Source organism: Dipodomys ordii, unplaced genomic scaffold, assembly GCF_000151885.1.
Source record: "Dipodomys ordii isolate 6190 unplaced genomic scaffold, Dord_2.0 Scaffold11, whole genome shotgun sequence".
NCBI classification, from domain to species: Eukaryota; Metazoa; Chordata; class Mammalia; order Rodentia; family Heteromyidae; genus Dipodomys; species Dipodomys ordii.
Window position 1 is genome coordinate 11204793 of NW_012267227.1, and position 26449 is coordinate 11231241.

Consider the following 26449-nt stretch of genomic DNA (forward strand, 5'->3'; position numbering starts at 1 on the left):
GCTCGCCTTGAGCTGAAGAGCTGAAGGACAGCGCCCAGGCCCAGAGTTCAAGCCCCACGACCGACAAAAAAAAAAAAAAATTCGATAGTATCATCAGTAGTTTAATAACCAAACATATAAACATATGCTGAAAGAAATCAAACCTACTAAAAAGGAGTAAGTTGAAGGATGGACTAAACACCCCCACCCAGGCCTACCTGTGGAGACTTTCCTGTTATCTCTCAGAGTGTGGGTCTAGCACCGACTATATATTAGATAACAATAAATCATAATCAACCTCACTATTTTAAAAAGGCAACATAATAGAAAGTTCTAATCTTTTCATTTTGTGTACCTGTTAAAGGTGACCTGACCCCTTGGGGTGACCTGACCCAAAGCTGCTTGCTTATTGTGGCAAGTGGTAGAAAATTGAGGGACCTCCGGTCTTCCAGGAAGATGACTTCTATCACTCATTCACGGGATGTATCATCAAGGAAATTGATTCCATTGGGGGATTAGGGAGATCCGAACCCAATGAAGTCCTCAAGGATTAACTTAAAGTTAACCTTCACTCAGAAGAGTTTACCCTCCAACCTTCCTTGGCCCATACAGGTTGCATTGTAGATGCCTTTTAAAGTCTTTCTAAAATAATCTCTCATACACCTCAAAAATACCATTCCTTTCAAGTATGAAAGGCCTTGGAACAAGTATTATTTTTCATGTGCTTCTAAGCCACCATCATTTTTCTGGGGAAAGTGGGGGAAAAACATCAAGATTATTGCTTATCCCTAACTCAAAGGCTCCACCATTCCCTTAACAATCTTATTCCATTCTATTTCCTCCAGTTCCTCATTCTTTCTTTCACTATTTCAGAAATATACAGACAACAGGTTTTCTGCAAGGAAAAGGAAAATGTTAGGCCATTTAACTCCAAAGAGAGGCAATAACCCCATCTTCCTGGAAACCACACATGTTAGGTTTACATTTCAAAAAAGACACTAAGGTTCCTTAGCAGTCTTGTGGCCACAGCTACTTAAGGACAGCTGGCCGAAGCCAGAGGCTGTCTTCTCCAGAATGCATTTTACCTTTGGCCTGGTGTCCTCATCCTGTGGACCATATTCTTCTATAGTCAGCCACTTCCTCATTTATCAGAGATCAGAAAAGGAAATGGGAGGGGAGGAGGAGACCATCACCCTCCCCCTTTGACTCTTGTCCCAACCTTGTTATAGTGAAGGATATAATGGTAACAGCTGAGAAAAAAGGTTGCTCAACATGAAAGTTCAAGTTCAAAGTGGTTTATGGTCTTTTCCATCTCAAGGAGGTATACTTGAGGTCTTCTAGTTCCCCCAACAGTTAAATGTGAGTGGCAGAAATTCGGACTCCCTAACCCTCTCCATGGCCTTGAGCTGGTCCCTCCTGCCTTCCTTGTGTCCTGGGTCCTTTGCCTAGACAGACAATGCTCATTGAACACTTCTTTTTTCTTCTTAACGTTTTTTTTTTTTTTTTTTGGCTAGCTCTCTTGCTGGCCATCCTGTTAAGTGTTTGGCAGAGTGATTTTTTTTTTTTTTTGGTCAGTCATGGGGCTTGAACACTGAGCCTGGGCACTGTCCCTGAGTTCTTTAGCTCAAGGCAAGTACTCTACCACTTGAGCCACAGCACCACTTCTGGTTTGCTGGTGGTTAATTGGAAATAAGAGTTTCATGGACTTTCCTGCCTAGGCTGGCTCTGAACCACGATCCTTATATCTCAGCCTCCTGAGTAGCTAGGATTATAGGTGTGAGCCACTGGTGGCTGGCCAGAAGTGATCTAATCTATCACTGGCCAAGTATGACAAATCATTTCCAATGGTCTAAGTTTGTTATGGTTGTTAGTGAAGAGACAGAAAGAATCTTGATCTTTTTCTACTTCCTCATCCTGGTAATGCTCAACCTTCTTTCTTGGCCTGTAAGCTGATAGCTCAGAGCCTTTCTTTTTTCTTTCAATAATCATTCACATCATTTGTCCCCAAAGTTCAGCACCTTGTTCTCACTAAGCACTCATCTGCCTCTTTTCCTGCCCACTCACCCGGCTTGGTAAAATATCTGTTTGTCTTTGTCAGCCTGGCATTTCACCATCTGGGAGAGTTTAGTATTTTCTAGAGACATGGAAACATCACTTGTACTCTGGCTGCACAGCACTTACAAAAGCAGTGACTCACATTGGCGGCAGGACTCATCCACGTGGTGAAATGCCCACTTGGATTTAGCTCCAGCATGGCTCTCCAAACAAGTTCATTACCATTGCACACCATAATCCCCAACAGAGATTTGGGAATGTTCCTTTGCTTTATAAACTTCTTGAGGGTACTTACTCTCAGATCTTCTCTTTTCTCTGTCATCAGTCTTGGTTTTCGGACATCCAAGCTTCCTCAGTCTTGTCTCATGGTCCTAATCCACATGAGCTATTCATTAGCTGCACCATCATCCCCTTTTTCTCTCTATTCGGAGATTGTGAGATATCATGATTCCTTATCTTTCATGGTTGAAGAATGGGAAATTTCATTTAGACATAAAGAAGAGAATTATCTCTGGCCCAAAGTGCTTTCCTAATATTTATATACAGAAATTAGAAAGTTTAGCCAGGCGCTGGTGGCTCACGCCCATAATCCTAGTTACTCAGGCCAGCCCGGGCAGAAAAAGGCTGTGAGACTCTTTTCTTCAATAAACCACCAGAAAACTGGAAGTGGTGCTGTGGCTCAACTGGTAGAGTGCTCGCCTTGAGCTGAAGGGCTCAGGGACAGCACCTAGGCCCAAAGTTCAAGCCCCACAACAGACAATAAAAAATAAAAAGTTTGTGCTAATGCTTGTCATGTATGTCTGGACTAGTTAGGTGTGCTTCACCAAGCACCCTCCCAAGCACCTCTGTTCCTTGGCCTGCAAAGCTGTCCTCATGCTTTGCAATGTCACTCCCAGTAGGACCCTGACTCATGTTCCCGGTGCAGAGGTCTGAGACAGAAGGATGGATAGAAGCCCAAGGTTTCCATGCTGTGGAAATCTCCTGAGTAGGACTGATCTCTTGGTACTAAACCAGTAGTAATGGGTATGATGCTGAAACTGGAGTCTCCCCCCTCTTCCCCCATAGATCTCTGGGTAACACACACACACACACACACACACACACACACGTACATTCTAATTGGCCAGCTTGTCTTGATTTTTTGGAAGCCCTTCAGGCTAGTTCCCATGATGCATACCAACACACACATGTGCATGCTTCCATCCAGTGAGAAGTGGTGAACTAAAAACTGCAATTACCTTTCTGGGAGCGGGGAAGGAGCCTGAAATAGTCTTTATGGTGCTAAAATCAAAGTGCTGGCAGGGCCCCTTAATTTCTGGAGGCTATAGGAAGAATTCCTTCCCTTGCTCTTTGGAGCTTCTAGAGGCCACCCACATTCCTTGGCTTGTGACCTCTTCCACTGCAGAGCAGTGGTCAAGTTGCCCCAGCCTCTCCTTCCACATTCTCATTTCCCCCTCCCTCCCCCCAAAAGTGCAGTTTTGTTTAGTTCACTGCCTGTCACTTACTGGATGGACTGATGCATGCATACACACGCGTTCATTCTCTCTCCCTCTCCCTCTCTCTGTCCTCTTTTCATGGATAGTAACCCTGTGATTGCATGTGTCCTGTTGGTAATCACATCTTAACTCAATCACATCTCTCTTGCCACTTAAAAGCATATCCAGTGGTTCTAAGCATTAATGGATATGGGAACTGGGAGCCATTATTCTAACTGTTACTTCCCTCCTTTCTAGAAGCTGATGGGGCATATTACTATATTTCACAAGTATTTTATATAAAGGCTCACAGAAAGGCATGCATTTTAATATCAAATTAAAAAAATTTTCCTTCCCAAACTTTTTTTCCGTCCTTTTTCTTTTACCTTCCTTTTACCTCCCTCTCTTTCCTTATTTCCTCTTTCTTCCTCTCTCCCCCTCTACTTTCTCTCTCATTTATTTTTCTTGAGGCAGGATCTTATTGTATAGCCCAGGCAGGCTCTAAACTTATAATCCTCCTGCTCTGCCTCCTAAAAGTTGGGATTACATTCATAGTTCACCATGCTCAGCAAGAAGACATGTTAATACCTATGGTCACTAGAATCTTCCTTGAGTATATGCATGTGTTGAACAAATGTTTTGAATCCTAAGACCATACAGGAAGTTGACGTTCTAGGGGTGAAGCAGGCAAGGTAGCACCTGCCTATAATCCCAACACAGGAATTCAGGGCTAGCCTGGGCTACATGTAGATTTCCCATGATCCATCAACTCGGTCTCTGCCTTGGAAATGGGCTTGACATTGGGGTTAACATTCCTGTTGCTATGCAATAATTTTCCCTTATCTAATTTGCAAAACTGAATGGTTTCCATGGTGACTGCAGTTGTAGGAAGTTCTCCAGGAGATAGTTAAGTTGTTATGCATAGGACAGGTCAAAACAATGAGAAATGGCTTGCATGAGAGGAGACCACTTCCCACAGAAGGACAAGCACAGTTTAGAAGGTTCCAAGGGTGAACACATGGAGAGAAAAGCAAGGTCTCCAGAATGGATTCTTTTGCTTGTGGGAATGGAATGAACAGTGCTCAGACATTTCTTTCTTTCCTTCTCGTAGGTCCTGATGTATTCAGTTCCAAGAGTCTTGCCCTTCAAGCCCAGAAGAAGATCCTGAGCAAAATAGCCAGCAAAACCGTGGCCAACATGTTGATCGATGACACCAGCAGTGAGATCTTTGATGAGCTCTACAAAGTCACCAAAGAACATACCCACAACAAGAAGGAGGCCCATAAGATCATGAAAGACTTAATCAAGGTGGCGATCAAAATTGGGATCCTCTACCGGAATAACCAGTTCAACCAGGAGGAGATTGTGATTGTAGAGAAGTTCCGGAAGAAACTGAACCAGACCGCCATGACCATGGTCAGCTTCTACGAGGTAGAATACACCTTCGACAGGAACGTGCTCTCCAAGCTCCTTCATGAGTGCAAGGACCTGGTACACGAACTGGTGCAGCGCCACTTGACGCCCAGGACCCATGGGCGCATCAACCATGTCTTCAACCACTTTGCTGATGTTGAGTTCCTTTCCACCCTCTATAGTCTGGGTGGGGACTGTAGGCCCAACCTCAAGAGGATTTGTGAAGGAATTAATAAATTGCTAGATGACAAAGTCCTTTGACTGGTTTTCTTCTTGGACTTTGCTGCTTCCAAGTTGTTAACATTCAGTCTGGTCCAGTGAGAAGCAAAACAAACAAGCAGAAACCCTGTTGAAGATGTTCACGTTCTGTCCCCTTCATTCCTCTGATGCTGAGGTTAAGGTGTGTGTTAACTCCTGAGCTCGATGATGAAGTCTATTCCTTTAAGTCATTGTGTGTATAAGCCCAAAGGACTGTGTTCTAATCAGAGATGCGGCTTGGCTAATGTCAGTGAGCTTAGTTCATCTCAGAATGGAAGGAACCCACAACCAGGAGCCAGAGGACATAGCTTCAGCCACCATCTCCACCAGTTACCACTCCGTCCTCTGTGTTCTGGAGTTGCGATGCTTGCCTGCTACCTCCCAGGGCTGATGGAAAACTCTTTTAATATTTTCTAAGTGCCAGAGGGATAAACCTAGATGTAGACGTCTAGACCATGAAGCGGCACAGAAGAAAAGAAGAACAGAATCAAGTGGGTTGGGGCTTGTTATCTGTCTCTCTGTGCGTTGCTTCAGACCACAATCAAGTGAAATCCAAAGGTGTGCGCAAAAAGGTAGTTGTGAATTAGAAAAAAAGAAGTTTTTCAAGAGTGGTGCCTTTCAGGTCTCAGAGGCGCCACTTTATGATCCTGTGGAAGGAAAGTTTCCTTGAGAGATTTCCCAGGTTGTCCCCCTGCAGGACAAGCCTCCTCACATCTGAGGGCACGGGAGTCTGTGTTCCAATGTACACAGGAAGCTGGGCAGAATGATCCCCTATGTGTCCTTCTTGGTCTCTCACAGTCATTTTGTGCTGTTTTCTCTGGTCCATTAATAAATTAAAGCCTTCAAACAAGGTCTTGGGAGTTTTGATTCAAAAAACGAATTCTAGCCTGTGGCAAACGCCTATAATCCTAGCTACTCAGGAGGCTGAGATGTGAGGATCGCAGTTTCAAAGCCAGTCCACACAGGAAAGTCTGTGAGCCTCTTATTTCCAATTAGCCACCAGAAAATCAGAACTAGAGCTGTGGCTTAAAGGTCTAGAGTACTAGCCTTGAGCAAAAATTGCTCAGGGATAGTACTCAGGCCCCAAGTTCAAGCCCCATGATGGGAAAAACAAAAACAAATTCCTTGGAGATACAGTGCTAAGAGTAACAGTATTAGCTGAGCACTGGTGGCTCATGCCTGTAATCCTAGCTACTCAGGAGGCTGAGATCTGAGGATTGCAGCTTGTAGCCAGCCCAGATAGGAAAGTCTATGAGACTCTTCAAAACTACAAGAAAAAAACAAAAAGCGGGAAGTAGAGCTGTGGCTCAAGTAGAGCACCTAGCCTTGAACACAAGAAGCTCAGGGACAGTGCCCAGGCCCTGAGTTCAAGCCCCAGGACAGGCCAACAAAAACAATCCATGAGCTACTTATTTCTAGTTAACCAGCAAAAAGCTGGAGTGGAGCTGTGCCTCAAGTGGTAGTGTGCCATCCTTAAGCAGAAAAAAAAAGTAGAGGCACAAGACCCCAAGTTTTAGTTCAGTATCAGCATTCTCCCCCCCCCCCCCCCCCAGAAAAAAAAGTGTGAGAGACCAGCAGGTATTTTCCAATGCAGTTGTCTCTGTAAATGTGAATGTGGTCTCTACAAAATCTTCCAATTGTGTGATACCCAAAAGCTTAGAATATGTTCATTTAGATATCATCAATAACACAGGCTATCATTTTGCAACAAAAAAAAAGGAGATGAAGCCAATTTCAAAAAAAGCAACAGTACAAAATCACTTGATCAAATGCTCAGAGCGTCAGAGAGCAGAGCTTGGCTCAGCAAATCAAGTACAGAGATGTGAGTCATTCTTTACGGGTGTGGGTGGCAGGAGCAGTTTGTATCAGTCATTTGGAGACCTCTCTAGGTCTTAATCTTCCTTCAACACTCAGCCCTGGCCCCATGGGAGACCTGGGCTGAAGTTTCCCAATCATTTCTTGGTATACATGTCCTTCCTACCTCTCTGAGCTCTGCTAAAATGCATCCCCTGTTGGCCATGCTTGCCAAGTTATCTGGATCATTCTTCCTCCCTGGGTTTACATCTGTGTGTCTTGACATTCTCAGTAGTTTCCAGTCTTTGCTCAGTGACAAATCAAATGAAAAGACTTCCCCATCTGTGCTTCTTCTCCAAATTCCCATCTTCCCCATCTGTACCTTTTTTTTTTTCTTTCTCAGAAACAAATCAGGACACTCACTGGCTACTCCAATGAACTTCTTGATACACTTATATTAAAAAAAAAAAAAAGGGAGGGGGCTGGGAAAGTGGCTCTGTGGTAGAGTGCTTGCCTTGCATGCCAGAGGCCCTGGGTTCAATTCCTCAGCACCACATAAACAAAAAGAAAAAAGCCGGAAGTGGTGCTGTGGCTCAAGTGGTAGAGTGCTAGCCTTGAGCTGAAGAGCTGAGGGACAGTGCCCAGGCAGAGTTCAGGCCCCATGACCGGACCCCCCCCAAAAAAAAGCTGGGTGCTGATGGCTCCCACCTGTAATCCCAGCTACTCAGGTGGCTGAGATCTGAAGACTGAGTTTTAAAGCCAGCCCAAGCAGGAAAGTCTGTGAGATTCTTATGTCCAATTATCCACCAAAATGCTGGAAGTGGTGCTGTGGATCAAAGTGGTAACACACTACTAGCCTTGAGCAAAGAATAGCTCAGGGACAGCACCCAGACCCTGAGTTCAAGCCCCACGACCCCCTTCCCCCCCAAAAAAAAAAAAGCCAGGTATTTTTGGCTCACAACTGTAATACTAGCTACTCAAGAGGCTGGGCTCTAAGGTTGACAGTTAGAAGACAGCCTGGGCAGGAAAAGTCCATGAGACTCTTATCTCCAATTAAACACCAAAAAGCTGGAAGTGGAGCTGTGGCAGCTTAGTGTAGGGTGCCAGCTTTGAATGAAAAAGCTAAGGGACAGTGCCTAAGCCCTGTGTTCATGCCCAGTATCAACCCCCCATCCCCCACAGAGCACTCAATGCAGCCCTGCTTGACTTCTGCCCCAATATTTTTTGAGATTTGTTTTGATCAAAAGTCAAGAGCACAACCAATCCGTGAAAATTCCTAGAGCAGCCAGCCAACTTTGAGTGTAAAGAGATTACATTGGCAGGAGCTGTCAAACAATGGACTAGGATGTCAACCAGGGTCATGAATCAGGTGACCTTTAGAGAAAAGGCTATCCCAACTTAGCTGCATGGATTTTCCTCAGTTCCTCTGACATGACACACAGCCCAAAGTTGGCCTAGCTTCCTAACTCTCATTAGGCAGGAGGAAAAAAATCCTTCCATAACACTGTTTCTTAAAAGGGCACCTACAAATCCCTAGAAGACTGGGATGGGCAGAGAAGTAGAGGTGGAGTCTGTGAGTTCCAAAGGAGTATTTTTTGTTTTGTTTTTTTGTCAGTCATGAGGCCTGAACTCTGGGCCTGGGCGCTGTCCCTCAGCTCTTCAGCTCAAGGCTAGCACTCTACCACTTGAGCCACAGTGCCACTAGGAATTTTAAATATTTTGTTTCATTTTGACAACTTCAAAACAAGTAAATCAACATAAGAACATTCTGAACCATGTGGGAATGACCTTATAGTTGAGTGATGCCATCTGGCGTCAGAATCCAAGATGGCCTTTGTGTTTACAGTGTCCCTTGTACTAATTGAGTACCTCGTATGAAAGAACAGAAGTTAACTTACTGTGTTTTTGGTTTTGTTTCAGTCTAAGTATGGCCTCCCTGAGGGGCCTACAAGCATCAATTGGGAGCTCAGATCTAATTAATTTTGAGAAGCAGTGCCATAACATAGGAGAGTCAGTGCTTGCAAAGAACAGAGGAATGAGTATCATCATGTGTATTATGGTGACTCGATTTCCAGAGCTCAAAGGGTTTCTTCAAGGGGTGAAACTCTTACCTGGGGGACACATTAGATCTGCACTCACATGCAGGCAGGTTTCTACGTGGTCCTTTTGAAAGAAAAGTGGCCAAAAGCTACCACCTGGCCAGGTACAGGTGGCTCACACCTGTAATCCTAGCTACACAAGAGGCTGAGATTGGAGGATTGTGATTTCAAGGCAGCTTGGGCAGGAAAATTGGTGAGAAACTTGCCTGCAATAAACTACTCAGAGAAGGTTGAAAGTAGAGATGTGGCTCAAGTGGGAAAGTGCTACCTTGAGCAAAAGAAGCTCAGGGACAGCACCCAGGCCCTGAGTTCAAGCCCCAGAATCAGCAAACAAACAAACAAAAACAAAAAAAAACCCTACCACCTATAAATCAGATCTACCACCTATAAATCAGATCAAAGAACTGACCAACCCATTTGTCAATCCCAACACTCAATCTCAAAGGTATGAGAGTGTTCTGCCTTCCTAAGCAAAGGGAAAGGGAGGGGGGAAACCTGTGCAGAAGAGAAGTCACCTAGATGCCCACATTCTGCCCAATTCCAGCTCCATCTGCTGGAAAGTCTCAGACCTCGAGAGCCTTCGTGGAGATTGAGAATCCCTGGGGAGGCAGGGCACCCAGACACTAGAGACATCAAAATCCTTCCAGTCCCAGGAAAAGGGGAGCTCAGCCCGAGCAGACACTCACCGGCTCTGTGTCTAGTAACCTTGCTTTTCCTCAGCTGTCCTGACTTTGCTGAGTTTTGTCTCTACAGAAGGTCCTAGCAGCCCACCCAGACAGTTGGGCCTCCCAGGCTGTAACATAGAGCTCCTCTTAGCTGACTACTAAGGGCTTCTGGACCAGTTCCTAGAACAAGGGAGTCTGGGGTTTGGCTCCTGGCTCAAGGAGGGGCTGGGTGGGAGCCAGGCCTTGGCACACAAGTGCGGGAGGTTAGCTGGGAAGTAGTGATCAGGATGTTAGGGAAAGTCACTCGTGAGGAAAGAACTTGTGGCTGGTCCCTAGAGGGTGATCTGGGCTTGCTCCATGTCACAGCTGGCTTCTCTGTTTAGATAGAGTCCTATTTCCTCTCAACATAGGATTGGCTGCCATTTTGTATCTCAGAAATAGTTGCCACTGTGTTTGACATAAAAGGTTTGTTGGGTTTGGGTTTTGAGTATTTGAAGCTTTCTTTTCAACTGATAGAGAAAGAGCATGAAGGAGTCAGGAGGTTCATAGCTTGCCCACTGCCCCACAATTCCCTTATGTGTCGTTATCTCTGGGTCTCAGGTTCCTCAACTGTAAAAGCTGAGTTGTACAAGGTGGTGAAGAGCCTCTAGGAAGTTCTATGTTCTGGGCATTGCAGAAGAAAAGCCCTGGGTATTCCTGAGCTATAGGTTTCTTAGAAGGGAAACTTACTCAAGTAAAGCAATTGCTTCCAAATAGACACATGATTTCTTCTCCCCTTGAGGCACTTTGAGTATGAATCTAAGGTCATGGATTCCAGAGAGGAAAAGCTCTAAGCCAGAAAATACAAAGTAAAATCAAGACTCTATAAAGACCAGGAAACTACACAATATGGGCCCCAGGAGTAAGCTAGTCAGCCAGACTAGCAGTAGTCTACAGAGACTCATTAGGCCCAACCCTCTACTGAGATGTGCAAGTCAAAATGAGATTTGTCAGACTCAAATAATCGATCTCTGGACAGACAGAGGAGTAATAAGCAAATCCATGAATAAGTTATTACTAACTTGAATCAAATACCATACGATATGATAGGTATTCCAAGTATATTTAAAAAAGCCAAAGTATATTTTTTAAAAAGCCATATTTTCTCAGATCATTTTTCTTTTTCTTTTTTTTGGGTCCGGTTGTGAGGCCTGAACTCGGCCTGGGTGCTGCCCCTCAGCTCTTCAGCTCAAGCCAGCGCTCTACCACTTGAGCCACAGTGCCACTTCCGGCTTTTTTCTTTTTGCTTATGTGGTGCTAAGGAATTGAACCCAGGGCCTCAGGCATGCAAGGCAAGCGCTCTACCACTGAGCCACCTTCCCAGCCCTGGACCAGACTTCTCAAAGCCCCCCCATCTTCCTCTGTTCCCATTGCTGGCTGCAAAGTCAATGGTCCCATCCTGCAGTTGCTGTCATACAAGGAAATCAGACAATGAAGTCTGTTGACCCTAGTAGGGAGGGCTCAACGTAAATTCTTTACATCTCAAATTCTGTAATTATTAAAGAATACAAAGCTCCTGGGCGGGGTGCCAGTGGTCCACACTTGTAATCCTACTCAGGAAGCTGTGATCTGAGGATCACAGTTCGAATCCAACCCAGGCTGGAACAGCTGTGAGATCCTTATCTCCAATTAACTACTTAAAAGCCTTACGTGGAGGTGTGGCTCATGTGGTAGAGCACCAACTAGCCTTGTGAGAAAAAGCTCAGGAACAGCACCCAGACCCTGAGTTCAAGCCCCCATACTGGCTACACAAAGATTAAAAAAAAAAAAAAGTTAAATCCAGTTGACCAATTTCCCCACACATCTGCATAATTAATTGCCAATATCTGAGGATTATGTGAACAACTCTTGGCTAAATTAAGCATCCCAAGAACTTGAATGTGGGGAACTGGACTATTGGCACACCTGGATGGTGCCATGGGGCCTGGAGTAGGTCCTTCATCCACCACCAGTGGAGGAAAGCAGCAGATTTCACTGCCCACCTCTCCCCTACCCCTGCTTCTCACTCTCAGAACCATGGACTCACTGATTATTGAATTCACTGATACTAGGTGGGTGTGCTGGGGGAAACACTGCAGATTCAGGAGACTTCTTCAGCCCAGAATAGACTGTGTCAGGGTTAGGCTCTTAATACAGGCACTGGGTTCTACCTGGCTCTCCACCTCCACCTTATAATTGTCCAGGCAGAAAAGGCCCACAGCACAATGGGTGACCCTGGCAGTCAGGGCTAGCCAATTCTTCACTTGCCTGTGAATTCCCAGAGGAAATGCAAACAAATCAAGACCACACTTTGGCTGTTGGCCAAAGGAATCTTTGAACTTCTTCAATAAAAAGTCTTTAAAAACTGGTTCTGACCCAAATCTTTTGCTGTGGGGCCTCATGGCTTTCTGTTTAGACAAACAGTGTTGGTGGCATTTGAATAAGGGTTATTTATCTCAGAAATTATTTCCACCATGTTCTAGCACCTCAGTGTACTCTTCAGCTCTTCTTGAATATCTAGCACACGTACCTACATCATTTTGGGGGTGGTTATGGAATATATTTACCTGTTGATGTTCCTAATCATCTTCTCACTTATTGGAAGCCCTAAATTGTAAAAGGCCCAAAGGCTGCAGTTTTCACTGAGACCAGGGGGAGACAGAATGACCTCTGCAGTAGGAGCTTTTTTGTTTTGTTTTGTCTTGTCAGTCATAGGGCTTGAACTCAGGGCCTGGGCACTATCTAATTTTTCACTCAAGGATTGCACTCTAACACTTGAGCCACAGCTCCACTTGCAGCTTTTCAGTGGTTAATTGACAACAAGAGTTTTACAGACCTTCCTGTCTGGGCTGGCTTTGAATTGCAATCCTCAGGTCTCAGCCTCCTAAGTAGCTAGGATTACAGACCCAAGCCACCAGTGCCCAGCAAAAGAAGCTGTTTTTAAAAGTATTGCTGAACAAGATATCACTGCTCAGTGTAGTCTAGAACTACCACTGTTTAAAAAGTAACATAGCAAGTGTAAGGTCTTTATTTTTTAGACTGAATAGTAACTCGTGTGTGTGTGTGTGTGTGTGTGTGTGTGTGTGTGTGTATGCACACGTGTACACATGTGCCAGTCCTGGGGCTCAAGGCCTGAACACTGCCCCTGAGCTTTTTTTACTCAAGGCTAGTGCTTGACCACTTGAGCCACAGTGCCACTTCCAGCTTTTTGGTGGTGAATTGCAGATAAAAGTCTTAAGGACTTTCCTACTGGGGCTGGCTTCAAACTCCTCAGATTTCAGCCTCCTGAGAAACTAGGATTACAGGCATGAGCCACCAGCCCTGGCACCTTTTCTATTTTTCCTTCTCTCATTGTTGTTGTCTTTCAGAATAGATTTTATGGCAGAAATCTACTATCCAAAGCCACATCTCCTGCCTTGTTACACAGAAAATCCAGGAAAAGGGAGAACTAAAAATTTCAGAACGAGGTATTCTTCTTCATCCTATGTGTTCTCCAAATTAATAACCTGACCATGTCTACTTCCACACTTTTTTTTCCCCCTAATTTTACTGAGTCTACTTTGATCCTTCAAAGGAACTCTATCATCAAGAAACCTAAACAACAGGAACAATCAGGTAGCACTGAACTCTCCTTTATTGTATCTCCTGCAGAAACAGACTTGAGCCTCTTCAACCTGCAATCGGTCTGCTCTCGACCTGTAATACAAATTAAAAACCTTGGGGAAGTCCACCTGAACATCCCAAGTCACTGGAAAACTAACCCAGAGCAGGAGAGGATTCCAGACTCAAGGAAAGAAGAATCTCAGGTCACATTCAAAGTATGTATTTTCATTACTGAGTAAACAGCCCCTCTCCATAAACGCTCCTTAATTGGGGGATTAGCTCAGTGGTAGACCACCTGTATAGCATATACAAGGCCCTGGGTTCAGGTCCCAACACTACAAAAAATTATCTCTTTTTAAATGCTCCCTTAAATCACATCTTTGTGGAACTAAAACTGTTGGCTTCTACCTGAATGACTCTTACTGACAGCAGATAGGAATCAGCTCTGATTCAGAATTAATTTTCTCTTATGGTCCACTTTTGTGACATTTCATAAGGTACTGAGGGTTGGACTGTAACATTTTAAAATGTCAGTGTATTTTTTTTATATAATCAGTGTGTTGCATCTAGTATCTTATGACACCACCAAATCATTTGTAGCCAAACAAAGAAAAAATAAATAGAGGTTCAAAAGATGCCTGCTCCATCCCCTATTCAGGCACCCTTTCTTTATAGATGGACAAGAATACATACCCTCCTCCACAGTACCACCAAAAAGAACATTTTACTTTAACTAAATCCCACAAAATGATTTCATATTGTACCATACTATTTGTGGATTAAATGAGACACCTGACCTGATTTTGTTCTGTTATTTTCCCCTCCACCATCTTATTCATGTGTTAACATGGTAAAATTGGCCATAAGCATGGTAGAGCAGAAAAAAAAATTGTAAGAGTAACTGAAATAACGTGTTCATAGATATTTATGAGGTTGTAACTTTCCAAAGCTCTGTGAAGCCACCTCCTCTTATCAAGATGTTACTGTGAGTGCTGGTGTTTATGGCACGTCATAAAAGAACGCTTTGGGTGCCTATTCTGGGTAATGCCTAATTTTAGGGCTTTGGGAGAATCTCTGTGTGGGTCATTATTCACTGTTTAATATTACTTGTCCTCTGGTGGAAATTCTAAATGTCTAGTTTAGAGGCTGATTTGAAAGAGAGGTGTCCAGGCTGCCTAAGAACAGGGTTTGATCCTGCCCAAGTTGAAAGTGATTTCTGATTGCTCTTGTTCTCAAGTAGTCTTGAAATCAGTTGGGAGAGCCATAAAACCATATGTTTGCTTACCTTTTCCCCCCTCATCCTTTTCTTTTTCTTTCTTTTTTTGGGGGGGGAGGTCTGGTCGTGGGGCCTGAACTCTGGGCCTGGGTGCTGTCCCTCAGCTCTTCAGCTCAAGGCGAGCGCTCTACCACTTGAGCCACAACGCCACTTCCGGCTTTTTTTTCTTATGTGGTGCTGAGGAATCGAACTTGCAAGGCAAGTGCTCTACCACTGAGCCACCTTCTCAGCCCCTCCCCCTCATCCTTTTCTTTACCTCTATTCTTATTCTCTTTCTAGAACTCCTTATGCCTTGTTTCAGAGCTCAAATACAATGACTAATACTGTCATCTCTACTTTTGGATGGCCATGCCCTTTTCCCAGCCATGAAAGTATTCCTCCATATTCCACGTATACCTATCCTAGAGGCTAGGCCTTTGATCAGTTGGTATGGTCAGCAAGCTTACTTCAAACTCACTTCACAAAAACAAGCTAAAACAAAAACAAAAAACCAAACCCTGCCATTTTCAACCAGAGAAAATGGAAGATTCTCAGCAGAAAAACACTGCTTGTTTGGTGAAATGTCAGAAGTTCCCAGGAAAAAGCTTGAACTCCTTTTAAGTAAAGCATTACATAGTCATGATGGAGTACTCCTGAGACGGAAACACAGTAATCCATTATCATCATTATCATGCTCTTGTACCCTGGCCTCATAACTGGATGTCAGATAGCTAGCTATCTGCTTGGAAAACGATGTAATGGAATACTGGATAGGAGACGGAAGATGGGGCAGATGAAGTGCAGCAAACTCAGGAAGGGATGACTCAATCCCATTAAAGATTCCTTAAAATAGGGTAAAGTGGGTAACATTAATCTCCCAATGACTGGGTGTGAGGTCATGTCCCTTCTGTTCTCAAGCACTGAGTCCCTGGAGAACCCAAGAAAGCCTAGAATGATAACTGGTGCTGATAATGTCTGAGACTGGCAGCTGAGCTGTCCTCAACCATTTTGATATTACACCAGCTTCAGATAGACAGCCTTGAACTCTAGGCTTCTGGCTGTCATGGGCTTCTTGCCAGGACTCTAAGCAGGAGCTGATTTTTTTTTTTTCTTCACACTCTGTTAGGGATCAATCACAGCACTCTGACTGAGAAACATTATTTTCAGAAGGCCGTAGAACTTTCTGAATCATGCGATGTGAATGAACCAATTCATCAACTGTATAAACACAGTGGTTAATCATTTCAAACATGCTTATATATCACACACACACATGTTTTATATGATGGATTTATGTGCTCACTCACTTTTGGCCATGATTGCTCTAATAAAACAATGTAAAAAATACAAGTGAATAATCAATCATCAATGATTAACTTGTCAAAAGTAGTTTTTAATCTGGCTTTACAACTACCTACTTTAATAAGATAAATTAATCACAGCACTGTCTAATTTCCTGCTTCAACTGCCAAATTAATCTAAAATAATGAAGTTCCTAGAAACTCTTTTTAAAAAAATTCTAGCTGGACTTTTGGCAGTCAGAATGGCTTCAAATATGTAAGTAACTAAGAAAAAAATAAAATACAAAATATGTTTCCAGTAGGGAAAAAGCCTCTCTCCTCTGACAGGCTGCAACTTGTCAATCTGCTCACAGATGTTATGACACTCATATTGGCAGGGCTCCCAAACAGCCAGATGCTCCTCACCAAAGTCAAAGGTGTGGCAGAAAAAATAGAGAAACGAAGAAGAAAAGGCCAAGGATACTCAGGGAGATCATGGAACCCCAGTGTGAGTCCTAACTCCACCATAGTTATCTGTGTGACCTTGGGCAAATCATAATACGCTGTTTCCTCATTAGTAAAATAGGAAACAAATACCTGTTACAAGGATTTGGGGATATTTGGTGCCTTTAGAGTAGCTTCTGATCCAGCTGGACTCTAAATGTTTGCTAACTGCTGTGATGACAACTTGCGATTCCTCTGAGGTCTTATAGGACTTAATTTGAGGTAGGAAGTCATTATAGATAGCAGATAAACCATACAGAGAAGTGAAATATAAATATAAAATATAATTGGAGTCTACAAGGTGGAAGCCCACTTAGTGTAAGGCAAGTTATTGTTAGAAGCTGATTATGAACTACTTAAGACAAAAGAACTATCAGTTTCATTTGAATTGCAACTCCAGCATGAAATGCTGTGGTAGGAAGGATTCTGTGGTTGAGTCTGGAATCCAGGGTCAAGAAGGAAGTGATAGATTGCAATAACTGCCATGATCACAGAAGAAATGATAGTATCTGACATTCCTGGTATAGGAATGGAATTCACTATGCAATCCTGCAACTGGTTTACCCCATGGAGTTGAAACCTTAGTGATCGCACAAAGCCTGCACATGGATGTTCATAGCAGCTTTGCTCAAAACTGTTTGAACTTGGAAGTAAACAAAATATTACTCAGTAGGTGACAGAAAAAAAAAAAAAAAGCTGGACTACATCCAGACAATGAATTGTTCAGCACTAAGACAAAATCAGCTACCAAGACATGAAAAGACATGGAAGAAATGTAAATTTCAAAGCAAAGGAAAATAACCTGAGAAGGCTACATACTTTATGATTCCAGTCACATGACATTGTGGAAAAGGCAAAACTAGAGACAGAAGATAGTGGCTGACAGGGTAGAGGCCAGGGGATGTAGAGGCAGAGCACAGGATTTTTAGAGTGGTGAAAATACTCTGGATGTTACTACAATGTGGATATATATCCTCACACATTTGTCCAAACTCAGCATTTATAGCAAGAAATGAACCCTAGGTAATAATAATGTGCCAATGTAGGTTCAACAATTGTCACAATGCACTACAGTGGTGGTTCATGTTGGTACAGGGGAGGCTGTGCATTTGTTGAAGGAGAAGATAATGGGAAATTTCTATTTTTCTCTTTCTTTCAATTTTGCTATGAACATAAAATTGCTCTTTAAAAATGAAGACTCAAGGGCTGGGAAGGTGGCTCAGTGGTAGAGCGCTTGCCTTGCATGCTCAAGGCCCTGGGTTCGATTCCTCAGTACCACATAAGCAAAAAGAAAAAAGCCAGAAGTGGCGCTGTGGCTCAAGTGGTAGAGCGCTAGCCTTGAGCTGAAGAGCTGAGGAACAGCGCCCAGACCCAGAGTTCAGGCCCCATGACTGGACCCCCCCCCCCCGCAAAAAAAAAGAAGACTTAAAAATAAGTCCATTTTAAGCACATGTACACATACATGTACAAACACAGCTCCTACCAAAGAAGTGGTCTCAATCTCTTGTTACTAATACAACACAAACAACTATCGCACAATTACTAGCCCTGACTCATTTGGCTGTAGGACACTACTTTTAACAACTGCCTTCTTGTCACTTATTACTGTGGTTATTTACATCTCTTTTTCCTCAGTGCTCCAAAGACGGAGCTGCAAGTCTGCGAACTTTTTGCTTCCTAGACACTGTAGCCAGCCAGACATAAAGGGATGGGATTTAAATTCCATTTCTGACCTAACTTTTGTTTTAGGATACAAAATACAGAACTAGCCAAGACATGCAGATTCATTGGTCATGAAATCTGTAACTGGTTTACTGTGCTTCTTGCATCTTAAAGCTCCATAATGAATGTTTCCATATAGAAACAGAATACTGCTTTGAATACTCTGGTCAGATGAGTATGAAAGTACAGGCAATGGACAGGTATGGTAAAAACCAATGTATGCTTTTATCTGCCTGAAAGCCACCAGTTTTCTCTGACAACACAGAGGAATACCACCAATTAATCAGATCAGGTTGTTTGATGTTGGTATGAGTCAATTATTCTTTCCATCCCATTCTAATTGCTTCTGTTCTCTTAACTAATGCTTACCATTTGTTTTTACTGTTATTATTGAGTAGTTGTACAAAGGGGTTAAATAAAGCTTACCAAATTACAGATTAAATAATTATTTATTATTCAGCTATTTAAATAAAGAACATATACACCAAAGAACAACATTTGTATTTATTTGTACTCATTATGTTGAACTGAACTCTTGGAAATAACAGGTATCACCTCAAAAATAAAGTAATAGATGTATACTAAATTGTTAGCTACTTGCATTTCTCTCCCCTAAAATTCTGACACAGCAAAACTCCATAAAGACATGTGAACAGGTTCAGTGCACTTTCATGGCTCACAACTGTGACACAGAGACCATGTATATCCATTAAAAAAAAAAAAGACAAGTAGTTAAACAATTTTTAAAATTACTGGCATGAAATAAAAGTAAAATACTGCACTTTAACCACAATCACTTTGGGAGTTGGTAGAAATGTACTTTGGCAGGCATATCCAGGCTTGGTAGGCTTCGCACATGGGTGCTCACTAACTGCTCAGCTTCCCCTGCAGTTTCTCAAGGACCCTAACTGGGGCTCACTTGCAAGCCCTGAGCCTCTCATCCACCTGTCTCCTCAGAACTATTCTGGAGGGTGTCTGATTCTTTTTCCTCCACCTGCTCCTAAGGCCTTCCTCTCTTCTCTTAATCCCTGCCCCTACTTGTCTCTGCTATCACTGCCATTTGAGCAATGATGTCTGGCACAAAACTCACCCAGCTGAGCATCCCTCCCAGCTCGCATCCCAGATGTTGCCCTCCACTGACTAAATGATAGCTATCCAGGAAAAGGAGAGTCTGTCTACAAACATCATTTCCCTGCTTTGTGTTTCTATCCCCATACAAGGCAAAAAAAAAGAAAAAGAAAAAGCCGATCGTGCCTGATTTATAACTTAAAATATTCAATGAGTTTAGATAAAATATATACTGACCCAAATGTCTTTAATAGCTACTTTATTAGTTCTTAAAAATCATAAAAATATAAAAATTGTAAACATTTTACTAAACGTTTCAGTAGAAACCCTGTTACCCAACTTTTTATTTAGTGGGTTCAGAAAGAACAAAGTGACACTACATTCCCTTTGGCAGACCCAAGATCATGTTCCTAGCCCTAAACAAATTCCTACTATCAGATGTCTTTGCATGCCTAGCATGTTTCATGACAACTACTGCTGCCACTCATGAACACACCCTGGGACAAAGCAGCAGAGAAAATGTGGCCTTTCCCCATTGCTCCATACCTGACTGAGCCTCATGACCACACAAACACATGGAAGCAGCTCCTATGTCAAAGGCTGCACTGCTGTGCAAAGTGAGAGCACAAGATCAGGTGAGGGGCCGGGGAACCTGCTGCGAGACAGAACTGGAGAGGAAAGGAGAGCTGATGAGGCCAATGTCTACCAATGTCTACCACACCCCTGGTACCCACACTCCCTTCATCTTGACAGTGCTGAGGGCCGGAGAATGAACTGAGCCTAGATTCAAAAGGAGGAACCTATTATCCAGTAATTCCAGTCACTTATTGCTCCTTCAGCAAGGTTTCCCTGCATGTTTTTCAAAGACTGAAATTAACAAGATGCTATATTTAACTTTAATCAAGCAAAAGAAACACTGCTTGTGTATTTTGCTACCGACACTTAAGATTACTGAAATCTATCAGCTCTGAGGAATCCCATTTACCAGTTATGACAGGTGAGTAACTAAAACAAGAATGTCTGACCCGGGAAGAAACAATATCAACTAACTATAATATTTGCACAATGACTTATATTACCTGAATAGTCTCCATAGTGACAAGCCAGAAAAAGTGAAATAATAAACATTTCCCACAGCACCATAAGGTTTTAAAAATACTATTTCAGTACTGTATGATCTTGATTTTGGTCCATCATTTCTTTTAGGCATAACCTCTTCTCTTATTAGTGAAAAGAATTCTTACATGAAAAGAGGCCATGTAGGCACAATTATAGCATGAAAATGATGTATCTTGCTGAAGAACTTGTATGGTATACTTACAAGCTCCCTGCTTCGGCTACACCCATTGAGTACTAGTGGATTCAAAGGCTAGGAAAGAGTTTTGCCATTTATATACCATAGTCACAAATTTTAACTTGCCAAAGAGACTTCATGAGTAACCAACATATCTGTCATACCAAAAAGTACTTTATATTGGTATGCTTTTATATTGTGCTTTTATGAGTTCTGTTTCTACTTACTAACATTTTGTAAATGGCTCTGGATTTTTAAATAAGAATATAGTTGATCCATTTTTAATTTTAAAATAAAACAGAAATGCAAATGGAAAACAGACAAAAGTTATAGCCAAATTATCTGGGATTAAATGTAAGAAGTTATCTACAGTAAGAGACCTACCACAGATTGAATCTGTCCAATATCCAGCATGCTCATGGATTTCCTACAACTGTTAGTGTGTAGGATGCCAAATAGGTTCAACACTGACCCACACAAAACAAGATTAAAGTACTAATTGACCAACCATCAAACACACTGCATTCCAAAGCCGAATTTGAATTAGGTTTAGGATTATCAGTTTCATGTCCTTCCTCTACTAATGCCAAGAATTGTCTTGGCTTTACTACAAATTGTTAGTGCTAGAGTAAACTTGCTATAAAATTATGTATAACAAAATAAATATTTTCAGTACCTCCACACTAAATGATATATAAATCACTAGCATTTTATAACATAAGCTTAGGTCATTGTTTTAGAACTCAAACATACTGTACAATCCTGAGTAAAAGGTTAGGGATTACTTTCTTGAGGATCTTTCTTGACTGACTAGGAATAAAAAACAAAACCAAACTACATAAACCACAAATTGTAATAATCCCTATTTGCATTAAAAGCCAGGCACTGGTGGCTCACGCCTGTTATCCTAGCTCTCAGGCAGCTGACATCTGTATGATCACGGTTCGAAGCCAGCCTGGGCAGGAAAGTCTGTGAGACTCTTATCTCCAATTAACCACCAAAAAGCCAGAAGTGGAGCTGTGGCTCAAGTAGTAAAGCATCAGCCTTGAGCAAAAAAGCTAAGGGCCAGTACCCAGGCCCTGAGTTCAAGCCCCAGGACTGGCACAGAAAAAGAAGGGTTTGAAAAAAGTACCATGAGTTCTTTTCACTTTGGTAAATGAGTTTAGCTATGTAAACCATTTATCGTGATCGAGTAAGCTGAAGCAGAGCTTCTGCTAGGATCCCTCCATCACCTTTTGACACTGACGTGATAAATAGTCCGGAAGAGCAGGGCAGGAGGATCGGAACCACAGGGCTAACACATCAGCATGAACTCGGCAATGCAGTAAGCAGGGGACTGATGGCAGCAGCCGACAGGCCAACAGCCCTTCACTGCCTGCAATAAAACAAGAATGAAAACCTACTTAATACACAGACTTCAACACACATTTCTCCAAGAATATTATATACAAATGGAAAGCAAGCACATAAAGAAATATTCAATATCATTAATCACTAGGGAAATGTAAATCAAACTTACAATGAAAAACAACCCATTCAGATGGCTAACACAAGAAAAACTGAAAACAAAAGTTTTGGTGACGATGTGGAGAAGCTGGAAGTTTTATGTGTTGCTCATAAGAAGTCAAAATGGTATAGCTGCTAGGAAAATCATATGGTGATTTACCAAAAAACTGAATTTGCAATCAACCTATGATATAACCAAAAGAACTGAAAGCAGGAACAGAAACGTATTTCTATAACCATATTCACAGCAGCATTGTTCACTTTAGTCAAAAAGTGGAAGTAATCCAATTGACAGACAAATGGATCGTCAAAATGTAGTAATTCATACAATGGAACAGTATTTGGCCTGAAAAATGAAAGATATTTTCACATATGCTACTAGGTAGATCAACTATGAAACACTAGGCTGAGAAAACCCAAACATGAAAAGACAAATGTTATAGGATTCCACCTATGTAAGTTACCTAATGTGGTCTAATTCATGTATACAAAAAGCATAAACCATGGCTTCCAGGGACTGAGAAGGGGGAAAAAGTATTAAGTGTTCAATAGGTACAGAGTTTCAAATGAAATGTTAAGAAAGTTCTGGAAATGGAGCGTTGGTGGCTCATGCTTGTAATCTTAGTGATTCAGGAAGCTCAAATTTGAGAATCATGGTTTAAAGCCAGCATGGGAAGGAAAGGCTTTCATATCTCCAATTAACCACCAAAAAGCAGGAAGTGAAGCTAAGACTCAAGTGGCAGAGCAGCAGCCTTGAGGAAAAAAAAAAAAAGTTCTAGAAATGAACGGTGGTGATGGCTGTACAATAATGTGAATGTTACTTAAACATGGTTAAAGTGGTAACCTTAATTTTTTTCCTATAAAAATCTTTGGTATGAAAAACACACTTCTTTGAAAGATACTCATAATTAAGTATTCTAGCTGTAAGAGATCTGACACTTGCAAGGCTTGATTTGTGTTCTGATGGTGACAAGACTGCGATAAGCACAGGACTGTCTTCATAACTATACCAACCTACAACGTCAATAACATGAAGTCGCAGTTTCTGCTGCAGCACATTGAGGGCAGAAGGCAGAACAGCTGGAGATGCTGCTGTTTTTATATTTTGCTTCACATCATTTGCAAAGGAGAGCCAGAGTTTTCCAAAGTCTTCAGTTGAGATTTTTAAAGGTCTGAAAATAATTTAAAAATTAGGCTTCAGGATAAAAATACAATAATGTTAAGCAAGCAAATATACTTCAAAGGACTCATGGAAATAAAGTGTAATCGCTGGGTCTCACAAAATTTATATAGTGTTTCATCCACCAACATTCCTGAATACTGGAAGTAAAAGATACTGAATTGCAAATATTTTTTCCATACATTACCTGGTTCTATCTCAGGGAATTAAGTCATTTTAATAAGGCTATAAGTAATTTCATGAATCATTTTTTTTTTGTTGTTGTTGGTTGTGGGGCTTGAACTCTGGGCTTAAGAACTGTCCCTGCGCTCTTCAGCTCAAGGTAAGCACTCTACCACTTGAGCCACAGGGCCATTTCCCGTTTTCTAATGGTCTATTGGACTTAAGAGTCTCATGGACTTTCCTGCCAGGGTTAGCTTTAAACTGTGATCCTCAGATCTCATCCTCCTGAGTAGCTAGGATTACAGGCGTGAGCCACTGATGCCCAGGCTCAAGGAATATTCTTTTATGTATACTTTGAACTTGGGAGTAATAAGATACCAAAGACATAAAAAGAATGAATACAAAGACCCTGCACTTTTAATTAGGCTAAGGGAAAGAATTTTAACAAATACACTTTAAAAACAGTTATGAAAACTGGGTGTGATTGTACACACCTGTAATCCCAGCTGGTGAAAGTCTGAGGCATGAGAATCATTAGTTCCCAGTCAGTCTGAGTTACATAGTGAAACTTTGCCTCAAAAGAAAACTAAACAAAAATCATCAAGTTACAGGCCCATGGATCAAATAATTAGCATCGAGATTATTGGCAACTTTCATATTTTACATTTTTATTTAGCATTTGAATTATTATGATAAGTATGGAATGATTCAACATTCAAGACAAAAGATATTTTTAGAGAGGATTTTATAAAGAGAGGATTTATGTATAAAAGAACTGTGTGATACAATTTGCCATTCTTAACCATTGCCAGTATTCATCATGGGGCATACCTTAACAGCCACAGAGTATTTTTTTTTTTTTTGGGGTCCGGTCGTAGGGCTTGAACTCTGGGCCTGGGTGCTGTCCTTCAGCTCTTCAGCTCAAGGCTAGCGCTCTACCACTTGAGCCACAGCGCCACTTCTGGCTTTTTTCTTTTTGCTTATGTGGTGCTGAGGAATCGAACCCAGGGCCGCAGGCATGCAAGGCAAGTGCTCTACCACTGAGCCACCTTCCCAGCCCCAAGTATAAGATTTTTTAAGGCTGGATTTTATCTTACAGCATGGACTAAATATTCCTTGATGACTTGTTTTTACTAGAAGACTTCAAAGAATGGACAATACATTTTTAGAACTGAGTGAATAAAGAACTAGAAAAATAAGCCGGGCGCCAGTGGCTCATGCTTGTAATCCTAGCTACTCAGAAAACTGAGATCTGCAGATCACAGTCCAAAGCCAGCTGGGGCAGGAAAATCCCCATGAGACTCTTACCTCCAATAAACTACTCAAAAAAGCTGGAAGTGGCTCTATGACTCAAGTGTTAGAGCACTTTAGCCTGAGTACAAACAGCTCAGGGACAGCACCCAGGCCCTGAGTGTAAGCCCTAGGACCAGCAAAAAAGAAAAAGAAAGAAATTGTTCCCAACTTTCTTGTAATACATACAATGCCTAATATGATGCTAAATGTTCATTGTACATTTGAAGTTTGATATCTTATTGTATAACTGTATAGTCAATGAAAGTTGAGTACTTTTCTTATAGATCTCTAAAGCTTAACTAGCAAGACTATATGAAAAAAATCAAACAAAATCAAATGAGGGAAAATTTTAAAGCTTAAAGAGTCACATAAAATCTCTGCAGTTATTTGAGTTTAAATATTACTTTCTTTCAAAAATGTCTACAGGTGTTGTGCACCAGTAGCTCAAGCCTGTAATCCTAGTTATTGAGGAAGCTGAAATCTGAGGATTGTGGTTCAAAGCTAGCCCAGGCAGGAAAGTCTGGGAGACTCCTATCTCCAATTAACCACCAGAAAACTGGAAGTGGTGCTGTGGCTCAAGTGGTAGAGCGCTTGCCATGAGCTGAAGAGCTCAGGGACAACACCCAGGGCTGGAGTTCAAGCCCCATGACTGACAGAAAAAAAAAAAAAAGGAAAGTGTTTACAGGTCACCAACAAGTGCCACCTCAAGCAGGTCAGAGAATTTGTTGGCATCCCAACTGTTTTCCCCTTCATCTCACCAATCATAATTACGTACATGCTCTTGTAACTGTTCTATGTCTCCTCCTAGATTAGAAGCTTTATGAAGGGGGAGACTGTGTCTAACTTTAATTGTTATACTCTATCACCTTGCATAATGCTGGTCTAGAAAAAAGGCCTAATAAATATTTGTTGAAAGAATGAGTAATTTAACATTCCAGAAAATATTTACCTAATAAAATCTAATAATGATAAGTTGATGGAAAAGTCGAGCTGAACAGGATGCACATCCACCATCTGATAAGTTAGGAAACCGGATAGATTTCCTTCTGTAAAAGGTTGCTCCACCTGCACACGATGTTGGAAGCTCGTGGTGCTTTCTGCATCCACCACTGGCAAACAGCATCCAGACTGCTCTGTGATCTATAAACAGAGTGATAAAATGTTACAGTAAGGACCAATACTCTATTCTATGAACACCAATTTTCTACTTAATTGCAGTGGCATAAAAACTACAAACATGGTAAGTTCATAAACTACATTACGAAGATGACCGAAAAATAAAAACTAGCATGTACAAAGCCCTGGGTTTGATCCACTACCACCATTTTAAAAATTGTTTTAAAGATGATTAACTTATAATCTGACACTTGTTTTTTTTTGTTTTTGTAAGTCCTGGAACTTGAACTCTGGGTCTGGAGCTGTCCTTGAGCTTCTTTTGCTCAAGGCTAGTGCTTAAACCACAGCATCATTTCTGGCTTTTTCTGAATAGTTTATTTAAGTTAAGAATCTCATAGACTTTTCTGCTCAGGCTGGCTTTGAACTGTGACTCTTAGATCTCAGCCTCCTGAGTAGCTAGGATACAGATGTGAGCCACTGGTGTCTAGCTACTAGATTTTTTATTTTTAATTTGTGATATTTTGGAGCTAAAGAAGAAACAGAACTGACATCTGAGTACTCAGTATAAAAAGTAAAGTACAGGGCTGGGAAGGTGGCTCAGTGGTAGAGCGCTTGCCTTGCATGCTCAAGGCCCTGGGTTCGATTCCTCAGCACCACATAAGCAAAAAGAAAAAAGCCGGAAGTGGCGCTGTGACTCAAGTGGTAGAGCA

General features: G+C 42.0%; 2 protein-coding genes and 1 long non-coding RNA gene across 3 annotated transcripts in view; 1 reads left to right on the forward strand and 2 right to left on the reverse strand.

The window, feature by feature from the left end:
- Positions 1-6027, forward strand: part of Tnfaip8l3 (tumor necrosis factor, alpha-induced protein 8-like 3) — a 29746-nt gene extending 23719 nt beyond the window's left edge. The window contains exon 2 of the mRNA XM_013010202.1: positions 4621-6027. Coding sequence (XP_012865656.1) covers positions 4621-5183 — 563 coding nt within the window. The 3' untranslated portion in view covers positions 5184-6027. The remainder of the gene's footprint in view (positions 1-4620) is intronic.
- Positions 1630-21421, reverse strand: LOC105981151. Its single transcript, XR_001174804.1, has 3 exons — positions 20329-21421; positions 9898-9903; positions 1630-1640 (listed from the first exon to the last, which is right to left on the reverse strand). It is a non-coding gene; the product is annotated as an uncharacterized LOC105981151 (long non-coding RNA).
- Positions 21422-21531: 110 nt separating this feature from the next.
- Positions 21532-26449, reverse strand: part of Ap4e1 (adaptor-related protein complex 4, epsilon 1 subunit) — a 64242-nt gene continuing 59324 nt past the window's right edge. The window contains exons 14-16 of the mRNA XM_013009957.1: positions 25573-25763; positions 23003-23160; positions 21532-21857 (exon numbers count right to left, since the gene is read on the reverse strand). Of these exons, the coding sequence (XP_012865411.1) occupies positions 21697-21857; positions 23003-23160; positions 25573-25763 (510 nt within the window). The 3' untranslated portion in view covers positions 21532-21696. The remainder of the gene's footprint in view (positions 21858-23002; positions 23161-25572; positions 25764-26449) is intronic.